This window comes from Calidris pugnax, unplaced genomic scaffold (genome assembly GCF_001431845.1).
Source record: "Calidris pugnax isolate Ruff unplaced genomic scaffold, ASM143184v1 scaffold74, whole genome shotgun sequence".
In the NCBI taxonomy this organism is placed as follows: domain Eukaryota; kingdom Metazoa; phylum Chordata; class Aves; order Charadriiformes; family Scolopacidae; genus Calidris; species Calidris pugnax.
In genome coordinates this window covers 227,991-242,559 of record NW_015090790.1, presented here as the reverse complement: position 1 = coordinate 242,559, position 14,569 = coordinate 227,991, and the positions used below count along the sequence as shown (strand labels likewise).

Below are 14,569 nucleotides of genomic sequence, written 5' to 3'. Positions count from 1 at the left end.
CCATTGGGCCCAGTGGACACTCAATGGCTCGCTCATTAATGGCATAGGTAGAAACAAGTCACAAATCACTGTCGTGATTTGATGTCCATATTTTTAAAAAAAGAAGAAGTCTTCGATTATCACAGTTCATGGTACCAATCAGTACCACCAGGCATTTCCTGTTGATGGGATGAAGAAAGAAAGCAAGCACTAACCAGAGATGAAAACAAAACCAGTGCTTCCCTACTCCCTGCAGGAGTATGAACGCACCTCCAGCCTGTGCATAAAGGTGTTTGCAGGGCCCTGCCCTGTCTCGTCCTCCTGGCTTGAACTCCCCTTTTAGCAATGAATTTCACAGACTGGAATGATACCCTCGGTGACACTGCCATATGCTCACTGGGATTCGCTGGTATGGAGTTAACTGGGACCTTTGCAGGCTCTAGAACAGGGTCAGTCCTGGTCTGAGCTCAATCTATTCATTTTCCCCAATAGATTTATTTTCATGTATGTCTCTGGATGCAGCATCTAACAAACTCAAGTTGATTTGACCCATTCTTTCAATTTTTGCTGTTCTCCCCCAGAAGCTATCTACTAAACTTAAGCAACAGATGCACATAAAGCTGTCATCAGATCCTAGGTATTGGTATCCAATACAGTAGTGATCAGAAATTCAGTGTTCAGGCGGCTATAGAGAACAGCTCCAAATTGATTACACAGAGCTGTCAGGAGGAACTCTCACAGTCACAAAAACCTCAGGATTTTTAACTCACTAGACTCCACAACTGTATTGGCAGTTTATGTAAGTGTACCTGATTTTTCTTGCCAGGTAGTTAAGAAAGAAAAAAAAAAAAATCTACTGTTGAGAAATTCTGCTGCCTATTGGGAAAAGGCAGGCTGCTGTAAAACAGATATATGTATTTTGCTGAGGGGGAATAAATGTCGGAAGGACATTTGCTCACATAATGGCCGCACACACATCAGCCCCGTCCTCGCTGGGAGTTGGCACAGGACGACAGGGTGGATCCCGCTCGGTCACTCCAGAGCATCTGCGTGGAGCCGCTGCATCCCAGTTGCCCAGTGCAATATTTTAGGTCAGAGGCAGCTCTTACCTGGGGATATGTGGTAATTACTCCCAGAGAAATGTGCCTGGCTCAGCAGCAAGAAGATGCATTTGCAACACGCTTGCAAGCTGTTAGTGGCTGCGTGTTTTGTTTGAATGCGGTGATGCCTCAAAATGCGAGTTTAAGGCCAGAATAACTTTATAGTTATAGTCCAAAATAGGTTTCTGCTCAAAGGACACGTTGATAAGAGCAACTGACTGATAGACAGACTGACTTCAGAAGACTCACTCCTGAGATCTGAACCAGGTTTGGATCAACAGATAAACCTTCCATTTTCCTAAACAATCTGTATTTCCTAAACCATCCTTGTTTTGGTCGCCCTCTGCAATACACTCCTCCAAACCATGCTGAAAACATCTTTTTAATCTATTTATATAACTCACTTTGTGTGCAGCACTGCCACACAATCACTACACCAACGTGATCAACAAAAGAACCAAAATCATTTTATTCAGTGCGTACTCCTTTTCCTCTGAGAATGAGCCCAAGTTCAGTTTCATTCAGCTGTAATGCACTTGGATGCTGGCCCCTAAAACCAGCATTGCAGCACTAAATATCAGCTATCTACTATCAAAAGAGATTTTCTTTTTTTTTTTTTAATTTCATTTTTGTTTTATTTTTAATGATCCATTTGTCTCTTCAGCCTCAGGAGCAGGCAGTGAGGTAGCTAGTGAGATGATAGTGATTTGCAGCCGCAGGCTGCCCGTTCCCTCCTGTGCTTCTATGGAAACACGTGTTGGATGAGGCAAAACCAGGTGTAAGTACATGATTTCCAAAATGTTTGCTTTTCCTTGCAAAGACCCCTTTACCTCCTCTTTGTACAAAACTCTGGGTGAGGAGAAAATCCCTTTAGGGAGAGGCAACTTTTCAAGGTGCCGACCGGTGTTGCTGTGGGAGTTGAAAGCATCCCCCCTGAGCGTGTGGATGTGCCCCTTTGCTGCTCAGAGGTGACATGCAGGAGGCAGGGCAGGGACAGTGGGGTTTGGAGCTGGTGTCATTGTGGCTGTGGCATCTGCCTACCAATATCTGAAGGGAGCCTACAGGAGAGTCGGAGAGGGACTCTGTCAGGAAGTGTATTGACAGGACAAGGGGTAGATTAGATATGAGGAAGATATCCTTTCCTGTGAGGGTGGTGAGACACTGGAACAGGTTGCTCAGAGAAGCTGTGGCTGCCCCATCCCTGGAGGGGTTCAAGACCAGGCTGGATGGGGCTTTGGTCAACCTGGTCTGGTGGGAGGTGTCCCTGCCCAGGGCAGGGGGGTTGGAACTTCATGATCTTTAAGGTCCCTTCCAACTCTAACCATTCTATGATTCTATGATCTGGGATCAAGCGAGTTCAGCTTTAATGCAATCCCATATGCTTTACCTTCATCTCCCTGGAGAGGTGGCGACCATGCCCTTTGGGACCCCAAAGACACCAAATTTGCTAATGTAATAGCTCTACATATCCACTGGGCAGCCTCTCTCCTCACTGGGAAAAAAAACAGATTATTTGCAGGAGAAAATGGACCTTGAGCACCACACGCCAGCTCTTGCTGCACCTCTCAGGCAGCAGTCTCTGGCTGGAACGGCTCTTGCCTCCAGCTTGCTCTGCCACTGGAGACCAACCTGGACACCCACCACCACAGACGTAGCTCCACGGGGCATGGTCCTTCTGCGGGAGCCAGGTCCTGCCGTGGTGGTCTGGTTTGCAGGACCTAAGCCTCACTCCTGGCAGCTGCACACCTGGTATCTTCTACTTGACCCCTGTTTGTTGGTGAGAGGGAAAAAAGCATCTTAGATGTGGTGCCTTTAACGAGGCACTGAGGTGAATTAGTTGCTGGGTGCTACTCATGCAGTGTCTTTCCTGCATGGAAAAGAAGTTTATTTTATCCTCCATCACTTGCATAGTGTTAAAATTTTGAAGATTGCTTCTGTTGGTGGCAGCCTAAACACAATGCAGGGCAGAAACCTTCTTTTCCAAAACAAACCCCAAGCAAAGACCTTTGGGCTGCAGGACAGCATCCCATTTCGGTGGCTGGGAAACCCATCCATCCTTGGCCTCTTAACAAAGCCCCATCTCAGGCGTTGAGAGGTAAAAATAAATGTCACCCCATGATGTCTGATGATTCCACAAGTTTCACACTAATCAGAGCCCTTCATTAATTATTTAGCTTCAGGGAAATGTGCCAAAGGGTTCTGACACTTCAGATGTGTAAAGTAATTGCCACATTTACTTTCCAGCTAATGGGGAAGCCAAAATAACTTGGACTGGGCTGAGGAGGTGTGCGTGGGTGGGGAGGGGAGGGGGGACCAGGATCTTCTTACACTTGTGTGTGATTTTATCCATGCCCTTGGAGCCCACTGAGCTGTGGTCGGTTCTGGGCCCCTCACTACAGGAAGGACATCGAGGTGCTGGAGTGTGTCCAGAGGAGAGCCACCAAGCTGGTGAGGGGTCTGGAGAACAAGTCCTATGAGGAGAGGCTGAGGGAACTGGTCATGTTTAGTTTGGAGAAGAGGAGGCTGAGGGGAGACCTCATTGCCCTCTCCAACTCCCTGAAAGGAGGGTGTAGAGAGGCGGGTGTTGGCCTCTTCTCCCAAGGGAATAATGAGAGGAGCAGAGGAAATGGTCTGAAGTTGGGGCAGGGGAGGTTTAGATGAGATATTGGGAAGAATGACCTTCCTGAGAGGGTGGTCAGGCACTGGAAAGCCCTGCCCAGGGAGATGATGGTGTCGCCATCCCTGGAGGTATTTAAGTAACGTGTAGATGTGGCACTTCAGGGCATGCTCTAGTGCCTGAGATTGTTTGGTTGGGTTTTTGTTGTTCTTTTTTTTTGTGTGTGTGTGTGTATGGTTGGACTCGATGATCTCAAAGGTCCCTTCCAACCATGAAGATTCTGTGATCGGACCCCATGTTGCGAAAGGTGCACCCCACATGCAGGGCTGTGCTCCTCCCTGGTTGCTCAAGCACATGGTCACAAGCAGCAGCTCTCCCTGCTCCAAAATAAATAGGTCTCATCTGCAGCTTTGCAACCTGAGAAAAACAAACAAACAAACGCAGAGGAGCGTGGCTATATTTATCTGAAACTTAAAAGCTGTGGTTCACAGGAAACTTTGATCACTTTAAATGTCAAACGACCTGGGGAAAAAAAGGAGAATAAAAGCACACACAAAAACCTAGTGTTTTGGAAAAGGTAAGAGCTGCTGTTTCCAAAATGAAGTACAATCTTTTCTGGCGCCCAGTGCTAGACATCCTAATCCAGAGAGGCCTGATGTCTCTTGGTTTCAAGCCGGGGGTACTCAGAAATTTCCGAAACCCAGAGCTGAAGGTGCTGAGGACCAGCAGGACTCAGGGACCTGCCTGGCATTCAGCAACAGCTGATCACCTCTACCGTGCCTGTGAAAGATGAGGTTCATCCAAAACAAAATACAGCATTTAGGCTTGGGGTTTGTTTTGTTTGCATATAGAAAGCTTGTTGTTTTCTTGAGTTTATCATAATTTAAAATAAATGTCATGCTATTATGTTTTATCTCTGAATCATTTGCAAGAAATTAGTTTTAAGTATCTGGCATGTGAAATGCAAGAGCCTTAGATGGGACATAGGGATATTGTGCTTTTGGTCCCTGGATGCTTTTATTAAGAATCTGATCAGATACAGAATCTAATAAGAATCTAATCTGATACAGTACAAATGGGTATTTGGTGGTACCTCTTAGGGAGTTTCAGCAAAGCCCCATCTCCTTAATTGTTTGCAAGGAGTGAAACACCTAGGGAAAGCAAACCTTTTGCAATGCTTGCCCAGACCTATTTTACTATTCTCTTTGGAATTCCCTAGTTTCTGCAAAAGCCAAACCTGTTGCAAGGGAAGTCGCTATTCATGCAGAAAATGTAGGATGCTACCCTTCCATCTCACATCGTTCACGTGCAGTGCTCTGGGATAACAGCTATTTCTGTGTCTCTGCAAATCTACACTGTTATTCTGAAATTACTGCTACTTCTGCCATATCCAAGTGCTATCCATTAAACATTTCCCCTTGTTCAGTTTTGCCCAGTGGACTTTCATGCTGCTTATTAAATTATAAAGATGTCAAAGTAATTCCATTTTGCATATATATATTCATATTTACTCTATACCTCTTATTATATATTCATGTTCATCCCAGAGTAGAAGGCTTCTGTTCCTTTGCAGAAGCAATCAGGAAAATGTGGTTTATGGTGTTTAACAACATCATCAGGGAAATCTGAACTCCTTAGCCCTTTTAATTTGTTTTTCCTAATGTGAAATAATTTTGCTCGTCATCATTTGGCCTTGAGAATGGGAAATGAAATTGTCTTTTCTCAGATACTCGACGTCAGCATCCAAATCAGGACTTTCTCATTGTGTGCAGAGAGGGGGAGCAAGGATACGTGATATTCAAGCACTCGGAGACAGAAACTGTTTTTCTGAGATAAATCCATTTCCACAACCTCAGTGGGTTTATCTGGGTTCTGCATTTTTTTTTCCTTCTCTTTTTCCTATTTTGCATCTCTGTGCATAAGATGCCTAGTTTTAGGGATGACTGATACTAAGTTCCTAATGAGCTGGCTCCAGGGTGTGGATTTTCATTGCGTATCTTGCTGATTTGATGCTGGAAGGTTACTTGAACTTGTTTGTGGTATCTATATACAAATGATCCATCCTTTTCTTTTCTCTCTGCCCCACGTGAGGGGATGTGCCAGGGCAGGGCCAGCTACCCCAGTACTCAAACCATCCTTTTCTATGTAGCTCTTCTTCCAGCCGATGTCCTAAATGCCCACAAAACCATTTTCCCTGCTCGTTTCTCCAGCAAACACAGCTCTGACCACTTTCCGGGCAACACTTCTGGCACATCACCTCCTGATCTAATTCTTCTAATTGCTCTAGAGGCCCATAACAACATTTAAAAAGCAGAGTGCTGCTTCACTGTCGAAAGAGTTTCTCTAGCCAGTGCTCATACTGGCTCTCACCAGAGCCCTGCTCATATTCTCTTTCCTTTCCCTCTCCCACAGTCTTGCACTGACATTCCTGTCTTATGCATCAGTGTTTTATTATCTTCATTTTTCCTTTTTTTTTTCCCCCTCCTTGGACAGTATTAACGCACTCCTCACTCATCAGCCCTTCACCCCACCCAGCACCATTAGCATTGCTGCAACGAGCAGCCACTCTCTGTGTCCTCCATCACCTCTGCGAGCACTGCAGGGTTGCATTTGCTCAGGACCAGAACGGCTGCTTTCTAACCTCCTCCCCCTGACCCACCCCCGTTCCTCTGCAACCTCAGCCAAGATCTTTTCCATATTAACAGCTGACTTCCCGACCTAGAGCTGTGTCTCGGTGAGTGCCATCCCTCCCTTTGAAGAGAGCATTTTGGTAGCCGGGTGTCTGGCATCCCTGGAGCAGGCAGCTGTGGTTGCTGCACCCAGCAGCATATTAATGATCTGTTGCAGTTTTCCGGTGAAAGCTGGGTTTGCCATAGCAGCTGTGTGTTGGTTGAGCTGGTGCGTGCACGGCCACAGCATCTGCACGCCCCCACCACTAACGCGTGTCTCCTCCCAGCCTCCCCGTGCAGGGAGGGCAGTGGTGGGGGATGCAAAGATGTCCATGCCAAGATGCTCAAAGCAGCTCTCCAGCACAACGCAGAGGGGTGAGCAGCTCAAGGCCTACTCAGTGACTCCTTTCCCCAAAGAAAATGATTTTTTTTTTTTTTTTTTTGAATGGGAGCCGGGGAAAGGTACCTGGTAAGGCGCTCTGCACGTTCTCCCCCCAGCCTGGTTTGGGCTGGCAGGAGGAGCACTGGGCACAAGAGCAGAGGAGGCAGCAGGAACACCGCAAACCAGAGCCCATTTGCAAGAACCTCTGCTGCCCCTCAGAATCACAGCCTGCACCGGGGGCTTGTGGCACTGCTGCAAGAGAAGTCTCAGTCTTCTGAGTCTCTGCTCACAGGCTGTCAGTTTAATTTGCAGTCACGTTTCCACAATTTGTAGTCGCATTTTGCACTCGGACAGAGCATCCCAATCAGCACCTGGAGCTTCAAAACTTGGGCCTTATCCCAGTAGGGTAGGAGGGAGGGGTTGGGAGCTGGAAGCAAGGCTTCGGGCATTTTTGTGGGTGCAACATCCCTGGGGGCTGCGAATTTCCTGAAAGTGTGTCTTCTTCATCTTTTCTGGGCATGCTTGGCCACAGAGGAGGGTCCTCTGTCCCCCAGCATCCTTGCACAGCACCTGGCAGGATTTCCGAGAACAATGCAATCCCAGTTCATCTTTATACTCTTGCTTGATCTTCACTGGTCCAAGAATGACAGCCAGTAATACTGGTCTGCAAGTCATATTGCAATAAACGAATGAGGCTCCTTTGCTGGAGGAGCAGATGTTGTGCTGGTGCTGCAGGAATAAAGCTTAAAAAGCAGAAGATGCCCCAAATTTAAATAGACCAAGCAGACCCAGAGACCTAAGAGATATAATTCCCAAGGTCACATAGGAAGCCTGTGGCAGACACAAGGACTGAACATAGATCTCCTGAGGCCCAGACACACTGTGGTCTCAGGACTGTCTTCTCTTTTGTCTTCCAGTCTATTAGGAAGACCGTTTAATGAAATGGAATTAATAATGCCAGCTGCAGCACCATTAATGCTATAACGGAGACAAATTTAGCAGCATAGGCTTAAAAGCAGCAGGCTTGAAAATGGGAGTAGGCTGCAAGGGCCATAAAAGCCTGTTCTAATGGGGGAATGCCATTCAGCCAGAGTTTTAAGGTTTCATCAGCTTTACTGATCAAATCTTAAAGGAGGAATGAAGATGTACCTCCCCCGGAGGAGAGAAACACCCGATTTTAAGTTCCCAGCAACTGAAAAAATTCCTTCCACTGGAAGGAATCAAAAGACTTTTCTAGGTCAATGGCAGGAATAGAGCCTTCATTTCTATGATCCTCACAGTTCGAAAATAGCATTAAAGAATGAAGAGAAATTATACATTGCTGGAGAACCAGGAGTAAACCAGAATTAATTCTTACTTGTTAGACGTGCTGTTGCCTGCAGTAGTTACTCAGCTGAAATGGCACTGCAGAAGTGCCGGCCACCTCTGGGATGGCCGGTGAAGAGGATCCGTGCCAGGTTTGCTGAGAGACTGCACATCAGCAGTTCAATAACCCAACCAGAAAACCGTTTCTTAACAGTAGCACCAAAACTGAGAACTTCCCCCAAGGTAGCTCATTCACTAGGATCCAAAGAAAGGCCACCTCATTCCCAGGGAGGGCAGCAAGTGCCAAGTGTGTCTCATCTGATTCTTTCATGGACTCACTTGACTCATGTCACACGGTTGTTGCCAAAGACCTTATGATAATCTCACACTTTAAGCAAAAATGGAGGTGAAACCCAGATCTGCTGAGTGGAAAGTGAAACAGAGGGTGCAGAGCAGAAGCTCAGCAAGACATCTTAAAACACACTTCTTGTCCTGTGAACAACCCAAATATTTTGACGGGTGATTTTAAAAAACCTTCGTAAATTCAGGCATTTCAAGACTTCTAAATGAAATTTCAGGGGAGCTGGAACACTATGTGATATGCTGGGACATGGGATTTCTTTTGGTAGGAGTATTCAGCTCCAGACTTAAATTGTTCCAGTTTTAGACCATATTGTCTTTTTTTTTACCAGCTTATTGATTCCTTTTGTGGTCTAAAGACCTGAGAAAAGAAGTAATTAATCTCCTAAGAGAAAACACCAAAGACAGGGAACAGAAGACAGCAAGGGCAGAGCTATCTATGTGCCAGCCAGACTGTGAATAGCGATGGACCTGAAATAGCTGCCAGCATCTCCCAACTCATGGCCTGTTCCTGCCTCAGGGTGGTTCTGCAGCCCAGAAAAATGTGTTCTGCAAGAATGAGTGCAGCAAGGTGGGAAGGACGAGAGCAGAGCCAGGATCTGGCCTGTCCCTCTGCTATTGACCATCTCACCCCAGTGTCATTGCTGGCTGCCCTTGGCTTGGAGCACTCAGACAAAAATTCCTCATCGCTTCTTAGAGCTTCCAGACACGTGAATGCAACTTTTAAAATAGCACCCCCTCTATTTTTGTTGCTAATGTTAAGAACAAATGAGCTTAAAAGAAAAACCCAATGATCTCCCTTAATGCTATTGTTCTCCTAAAGTGCTAAATGTCAGGATCTTACAGCACCACGCTGCAGATCTGGCACTGCCCTCAATGTGTCCCGCGATGCCTTGACGTGGAGTGATGCAGAGCGCTGTTCTGAAAAACATAATCAGTCCAAAGTGTCTTCAAAGTCACTGCACTTAAAGCAGAACTGGCAATGCTTTCAGCTCCGTCTTTGAATTTGTTACCATTAAATATCCTTTGAAACCCATGCTGGTTTCCACCCTGCCCTCCAGCGGGATTGTTAAAGGACAGCGCTGAAGTTTAGGGCCACGTGTGATCCTTGCCATGGTAGAACAGTGGATACTTCTGAGTCCCTACGGACTGTCACATCAATTCAAGTATCTTTACCTAAAAAGCCTTCCATGTTGCTAACTCTGACCTCATCAGAGATCACCAGCAGTGCACAGGCAGCCTGGGTCTCTGTGGAACTGGGAGAAGCTTTGGAATGAATCAAGGTAGAGCTGGAGAGCTAGTCCTGATGTGTCTTGTGTTCCTGTAAGCAGCACAACCCCGGTGGCCCACGCACCACGGCAAGGTGTCCACGTCCTTTGCAGAGCTGCAGTCTGCACCTCATCCAGCAATCCCTCTTGGGGTTGGAGGGACAGAAAGAAATGAGGCAAATGGCAATACCCTACTTCTGTGTTAACTTGGCCAGAGGTTTCCCTTGGGGGGAGGTTAGTATGGGCTGAAAGCAACCAGGTAACTTTATTTTACCTAGTCCTTGTCTCACACATCCTAACGCACATGGGTCGTTATCTCCAGCAGAGCTACTTAACAGGCAAATGCTGATAAGCCCACTTGGCTTGTGGCTGTGCCACACGCATTGTCACCCCACAAAAACACCTTAAGATCTGTAATAATTTCAGTAACATCCTGCGGCAGAAGGAGGGTTCCCACGGACAGTGCTCTGAAGGGAAGTAAATTCCACTTGCTGCTTTGAATGTTGCTTTATATTTATGATCACAGGAACACTCTCCTCCAACACTGCAGTCTCCTGCAGCTGATGCCACGATCTCTGTCCTGTGTGTCTGACCCTCTGAAGATCCAGGCAATGCTATGCTTATTTGTGCCTTCCAGTCTGCTCAGTAAATGTTCAGTTGGAGGTCCTCCTTTAGTTCTGTCGCAAAGAAGTAGTTCTCACCCTCAATCTATTGATGGCCAACTGCTTAGTCCTAATTCTGGCTCACTACTTGCTGAACAGATCATTTAAATTCTCATTGTAGAAATGCATTTTTTATCACTTGCCATTTTAGTCCTGGATCCACCCAGTGCTGATTGGGATTTTTTTAAAAACTTTGTGCAAGTCTATGCAGGCACACATACAGCATTGACACCGGGCACTGCCACTGTCCCTCACCTGGCTCAGCTCCTGGGGTGAGTGAGTGCACGCTGGAAGACCTTCTTACCAGTTTGCATTTCCTAAGTATGTTCAGCTCACAGTTCCAGTTCTGTTCTGTTTCTGACACAAATGCATTGTTACTGGTGATGGGTTCTGCTCCCCATAAATTAAAATAGCTCTGGAAGTACTGTGGGACAGTCCAATCATGTGGGGCAATTCTGCAGAGACGTTTTTCCAAAGGGAAGTAAGAATTTAAGCACTGGTGAAGCCACAAGTGGAATCCTGCATCCAGTTCTGGGCTCCCCAGTTGAAGAGAGACAGGGAACTGCTGGAGAGAGTCCAGCGTAGGGCAACAAAGGTGATGGAGGGATTGGAGCATCTCCCTGATGAGGAAAGGCTGAGAGAGCTGGGGCTCTTTAGCCTGGAGAAGAGAAGGCTGAGGGGAGACCTTATCTATGTTTACAAGTTCCTAAAGGGTGGGTTGAAGGAGGATGGAGCCGGACTCTTTTCAGTGGTTCCCAGTGACAGGACGAGGGGCAACGGGCACAAGCTGGACCATGGGAAGTTCCACTCCAATCTGAGGAAGAACTTGTTTGGGGTGAGGGTGGCAGAGCCCTGGAAGAGGCTGCCCAGGGAAGGTGTGGAGTCCCCTTCTCTGGAGATCTTCAAGCCCCACCTGGATGCTCCTGAGTGATGTGCTCTGGGCAGCCCTGCTTTGGCAGGGGAGTTGGACTGGATGGTCTCTAGAGGTCCCTTCCGACTCTGATGATTCCCTGATTGCGTGATTTTGGTAGCCTGGGGAAGGAGATGGGGACCTGAGGCCTGGGGCAAGAAAAATCCCTGCCAACAATGAAGGAGAAAACATCAGTGTTTCATGTAACACCGGGATGTTAAACGTACACGTACCACTCTTCTGTCCAAAGGGAATTTGTCTTTTGTACCTGACTGAGAAATCTGGGTTACAGTGAGACTGAGCAGAGATTTTGTTTCTTCTCACTGTTATGTTGCTGGTGGTACATGCCCAATAGCCATGAGTTTCACTGACGCACTAAATTTGAGGTCTCTTTGGCTTTTTTTTCTCAGGGACTCCAAGATTTAGGAGTTTCATTGTGAATGATGGCTCTGTTTTATATACACTGCTTGTAAATACCTCATATTATGAATTGGTGCCGGGAACCTTTCAGAGCTGCAAACAGTGTGTGGGACAAAATGTATCAATAGGGATATTTTCTCTTCTTGCAAAGGGTCTAAAACAATCAGTTCATGCTGAGAAATCATCCCTTGCCAACCTCTTTCTTCCTTGTTTTACTGAAGCCAGGAAGAACGCAAAATCAAGACTTGTAACGTTGTCTGTAGGTGATTTAATCTTACTATATGCAATGACAATTGAAGCTGGTTCTGCACCAATTAGTTAATTATTTCCCTGCTAAGGAACTGAAGATGCTGGATTCCAGCCTAGAGCAACTCTTTTGGGGGATTTCAAAGATGGTTTTGAAACATGAACAATAGCTGTTGACCTCCGTAATGCCAGCAGAGTTTCCTAGGTAAAGGTTAAGATCACACTGTGCTGAATCTCTCCTTAAATTTTGCCTTTCTTCTACGAGATGAGTTACCCGAGGGAAGGATAAGTGACCTGCTGCTGCCAGTTGGAGCACATCTCTGTTAATTCAGGCATTAAAGACCATTTGGTTTTGGAAGTAAACAAGCAGAGAGGTTCAAACTCGGTTCCCCCATGTTGACATGTACATGACCCACTGTATCTGTGCTGGAGTTTGTTTCCATATAAAAAAACTAAACTCCGTATAACATGGCTAAAGTTAAATTAATTTCACAAACTAGAAGGCTCTAAAATATTAAATGCAGCCTCAGAGCTGAGGGGTGCCCAGCAGGCATCATTCTGCCAATGACTGCTGGACCAAGTCTGATACGCTGTGTGTCAGGTCACTCTTCACTGTGTGCAGAAAGTCCCGTAGCCGGAGGTGGATGTTCACAAAGGGGACAGAGGAGTCCTGCACAGACTTTATGTGAGTAAAGGGAGAGTCCATTCTCCTGTGGGGTCTCTCCATTTGCCGGAGGACGCAGCCTCCATTTTATCCTAATTCCCCGGCCGTATGGAAGTCTTTTCCTTTCCCCATTGCCTGAGGTACTCGGAAGGTACAGACTTATCAATCCGCCTATTACATCAAAGTTTAAATTTTGCAGTTTTATAATTGTCTAACTTTTGCATTTTCAGTTTATTCCCCTATTTTTCGGTTATCTCAGTCCTGCAGTTTCAATTAACTCTCCTATTCTTTTGGCTATCTCACTTGGGCAATTTCAGTTAACTTCCCTGTTTGTGGAGACACCCTTACCCCCATTTTATCACCTGTTTGTGAAGACGCTCTTACCCCCATCGCATCAAGTGAAATGGAGTGAGTTTTCACGGAGCTTCTCTGTTATTAATAACCACCTCACTCCCCAAAATTTGAAAAGGCAAATGGAAAGCATTTTCTTTCCAAGGATTTAGCAAGGACTGTGTGGCCATTGCTTAGTTATGATGTCTCTGTGAGGCTTCTTACAGTCATTTCTTGATGGGGAAGCTGAGGCAAGGGCAGTGCTTTACCAGGGGAGGAGGGCTTTCAGTTAACTTCCCTGTTTGTGGAGACACCCTTACCCCCATTTTATCACCTGTTTGTGAAGACGCTCTTACCCCCATCGCATCAAGTGAAATGGAGTGAGTTTTCACGGAGCTTCTCTGTTATTAATAACCACCTCACTCCCCAAAATTTGAAAAGGCAAATGGAAAGCATTTTCTTTCCAAGGATTTAGCAAGGACTGTGTGGCCATTGCTTAGTTATGATGTCTCTGTGAGGCTTCTTACAGTCATTTCTTGATGGGGAAGCTGAGTCCTGGGCAGTGCTTTACCAGGGGAGGAGGGCAGGGGCTGGTGGTAGAATTCAGCCATTAGTGGGCTCACAGAGAGCACGTGCTTTTTCACTAATTGTCCTGTACACCTGCCCCCTTACACCCCCAATCCTGGGTTATGCAGCATTTTGGGCAGAGGGAGGAGGCAGCAGTCACACCTTGCACACTCACTGGGTGCAGCTTGTGGTGCTTGGCATCCTGGTGCAGCAGGGCTTGGCCTGAGGGGCTGGGGGGGCTGTGTGGGTCACCCCCTGCCCGCAGTGGGGAGAAGGGTGATCCCCGGCGGTGTGGGGGCTAATTTCGTCTGTTTCTGGAATAGTATGGACAAAAAAAAAATAGCAAAATGGGGGTTGCTCTGTTGGGGTCAGATCCCTGAGCTTGGTTTTCTCCTGCCTGCTCCTCAACCTCCCCCAGAGGAGAAAGGGGCATCAAAACAGGGAGGGGCAAAAATTCCCCCCCCCCCCCCCCCCCAAAAAAAAAAAAAAAAAAAAAAGATGAAGAAAACGCTAGATTTCATCACTCTCAAGAAATTTCTGGAACATGAACAGTCACAACCACAACCACACCGCCACGCACTGCTTTGCTCAGAGCTCCCCCCCCTCACACACACACGCACACGCGCACACGCACACCCAATTTGTTATTTTGTATTATTTCTTTGCTTTAACCGTTTATGGTGGCTTAGGAGGCCGAGCCGCAGAGCCCTTCGGTTCCGAAGGGGAGACCGCATCCCCCCGGCCGCTCCCCGGGGGCAGCCCCACCGCCCCGCTCATTTGCTGCAGCGGGGACCGCAGGGCGGACTCTCCGCGCTCCCCGCCCCGCCCCAGCCGCTTCCCGGGGCCGGCACCGGGCGGGGAAGAAGAAGAAGAAGGGGAGGGGGGTGTGCGGGGGGGGCGGCGGCGGCGCCACCCGCGAACCCGCCCCCGCGCGGGGATGCCTGCCCGCTAACGCGCCGCTCGCCACGCACGGAAGGGAACCCACCGCTCCCCCGGCTCTCCGAGATGCAAACCGGCGCCGATTCCAGCAAGATGGAGTGTCTGTGGAGCAGCTGGAAATGCCAGGGTATTTCTTCTCCGCCGGTTCCCC

General features: G+C 47.4%; 1 protein-coding gene across 2 annotated transcripts in view; it reads left to right on the top strand.

Moving 5' to 3' along the window:
• The window catches only part of RTN1 (reticulon 1), a 117,069-nt gene that overhangs the window by 85,615 nt on the left and 16,885 nt on the right, over nucleotides 1-14,569 (top strand). Inside the window, exon 1 of one of the 2 annotated variants that reach the window (XM_014966600.1) lies at nucleotides 14,328-14,545. The exons of the other annotated variant lie outside the window; for it this stretch is intronic. Within the exon in view, the coding sequence (XP_014822086.1) occupies nucleotides 14,485-14,545 (61 nt within the window). The 5' untranslated portion in view covers nucleotides 14,328-14,484. Of the gene's footprint in view, nucleotides 1-14,327; nucleotides 14,546-14,569 lie in introns of those variants that run through there. 2 annotated transcript variants of the gene reach the window in all.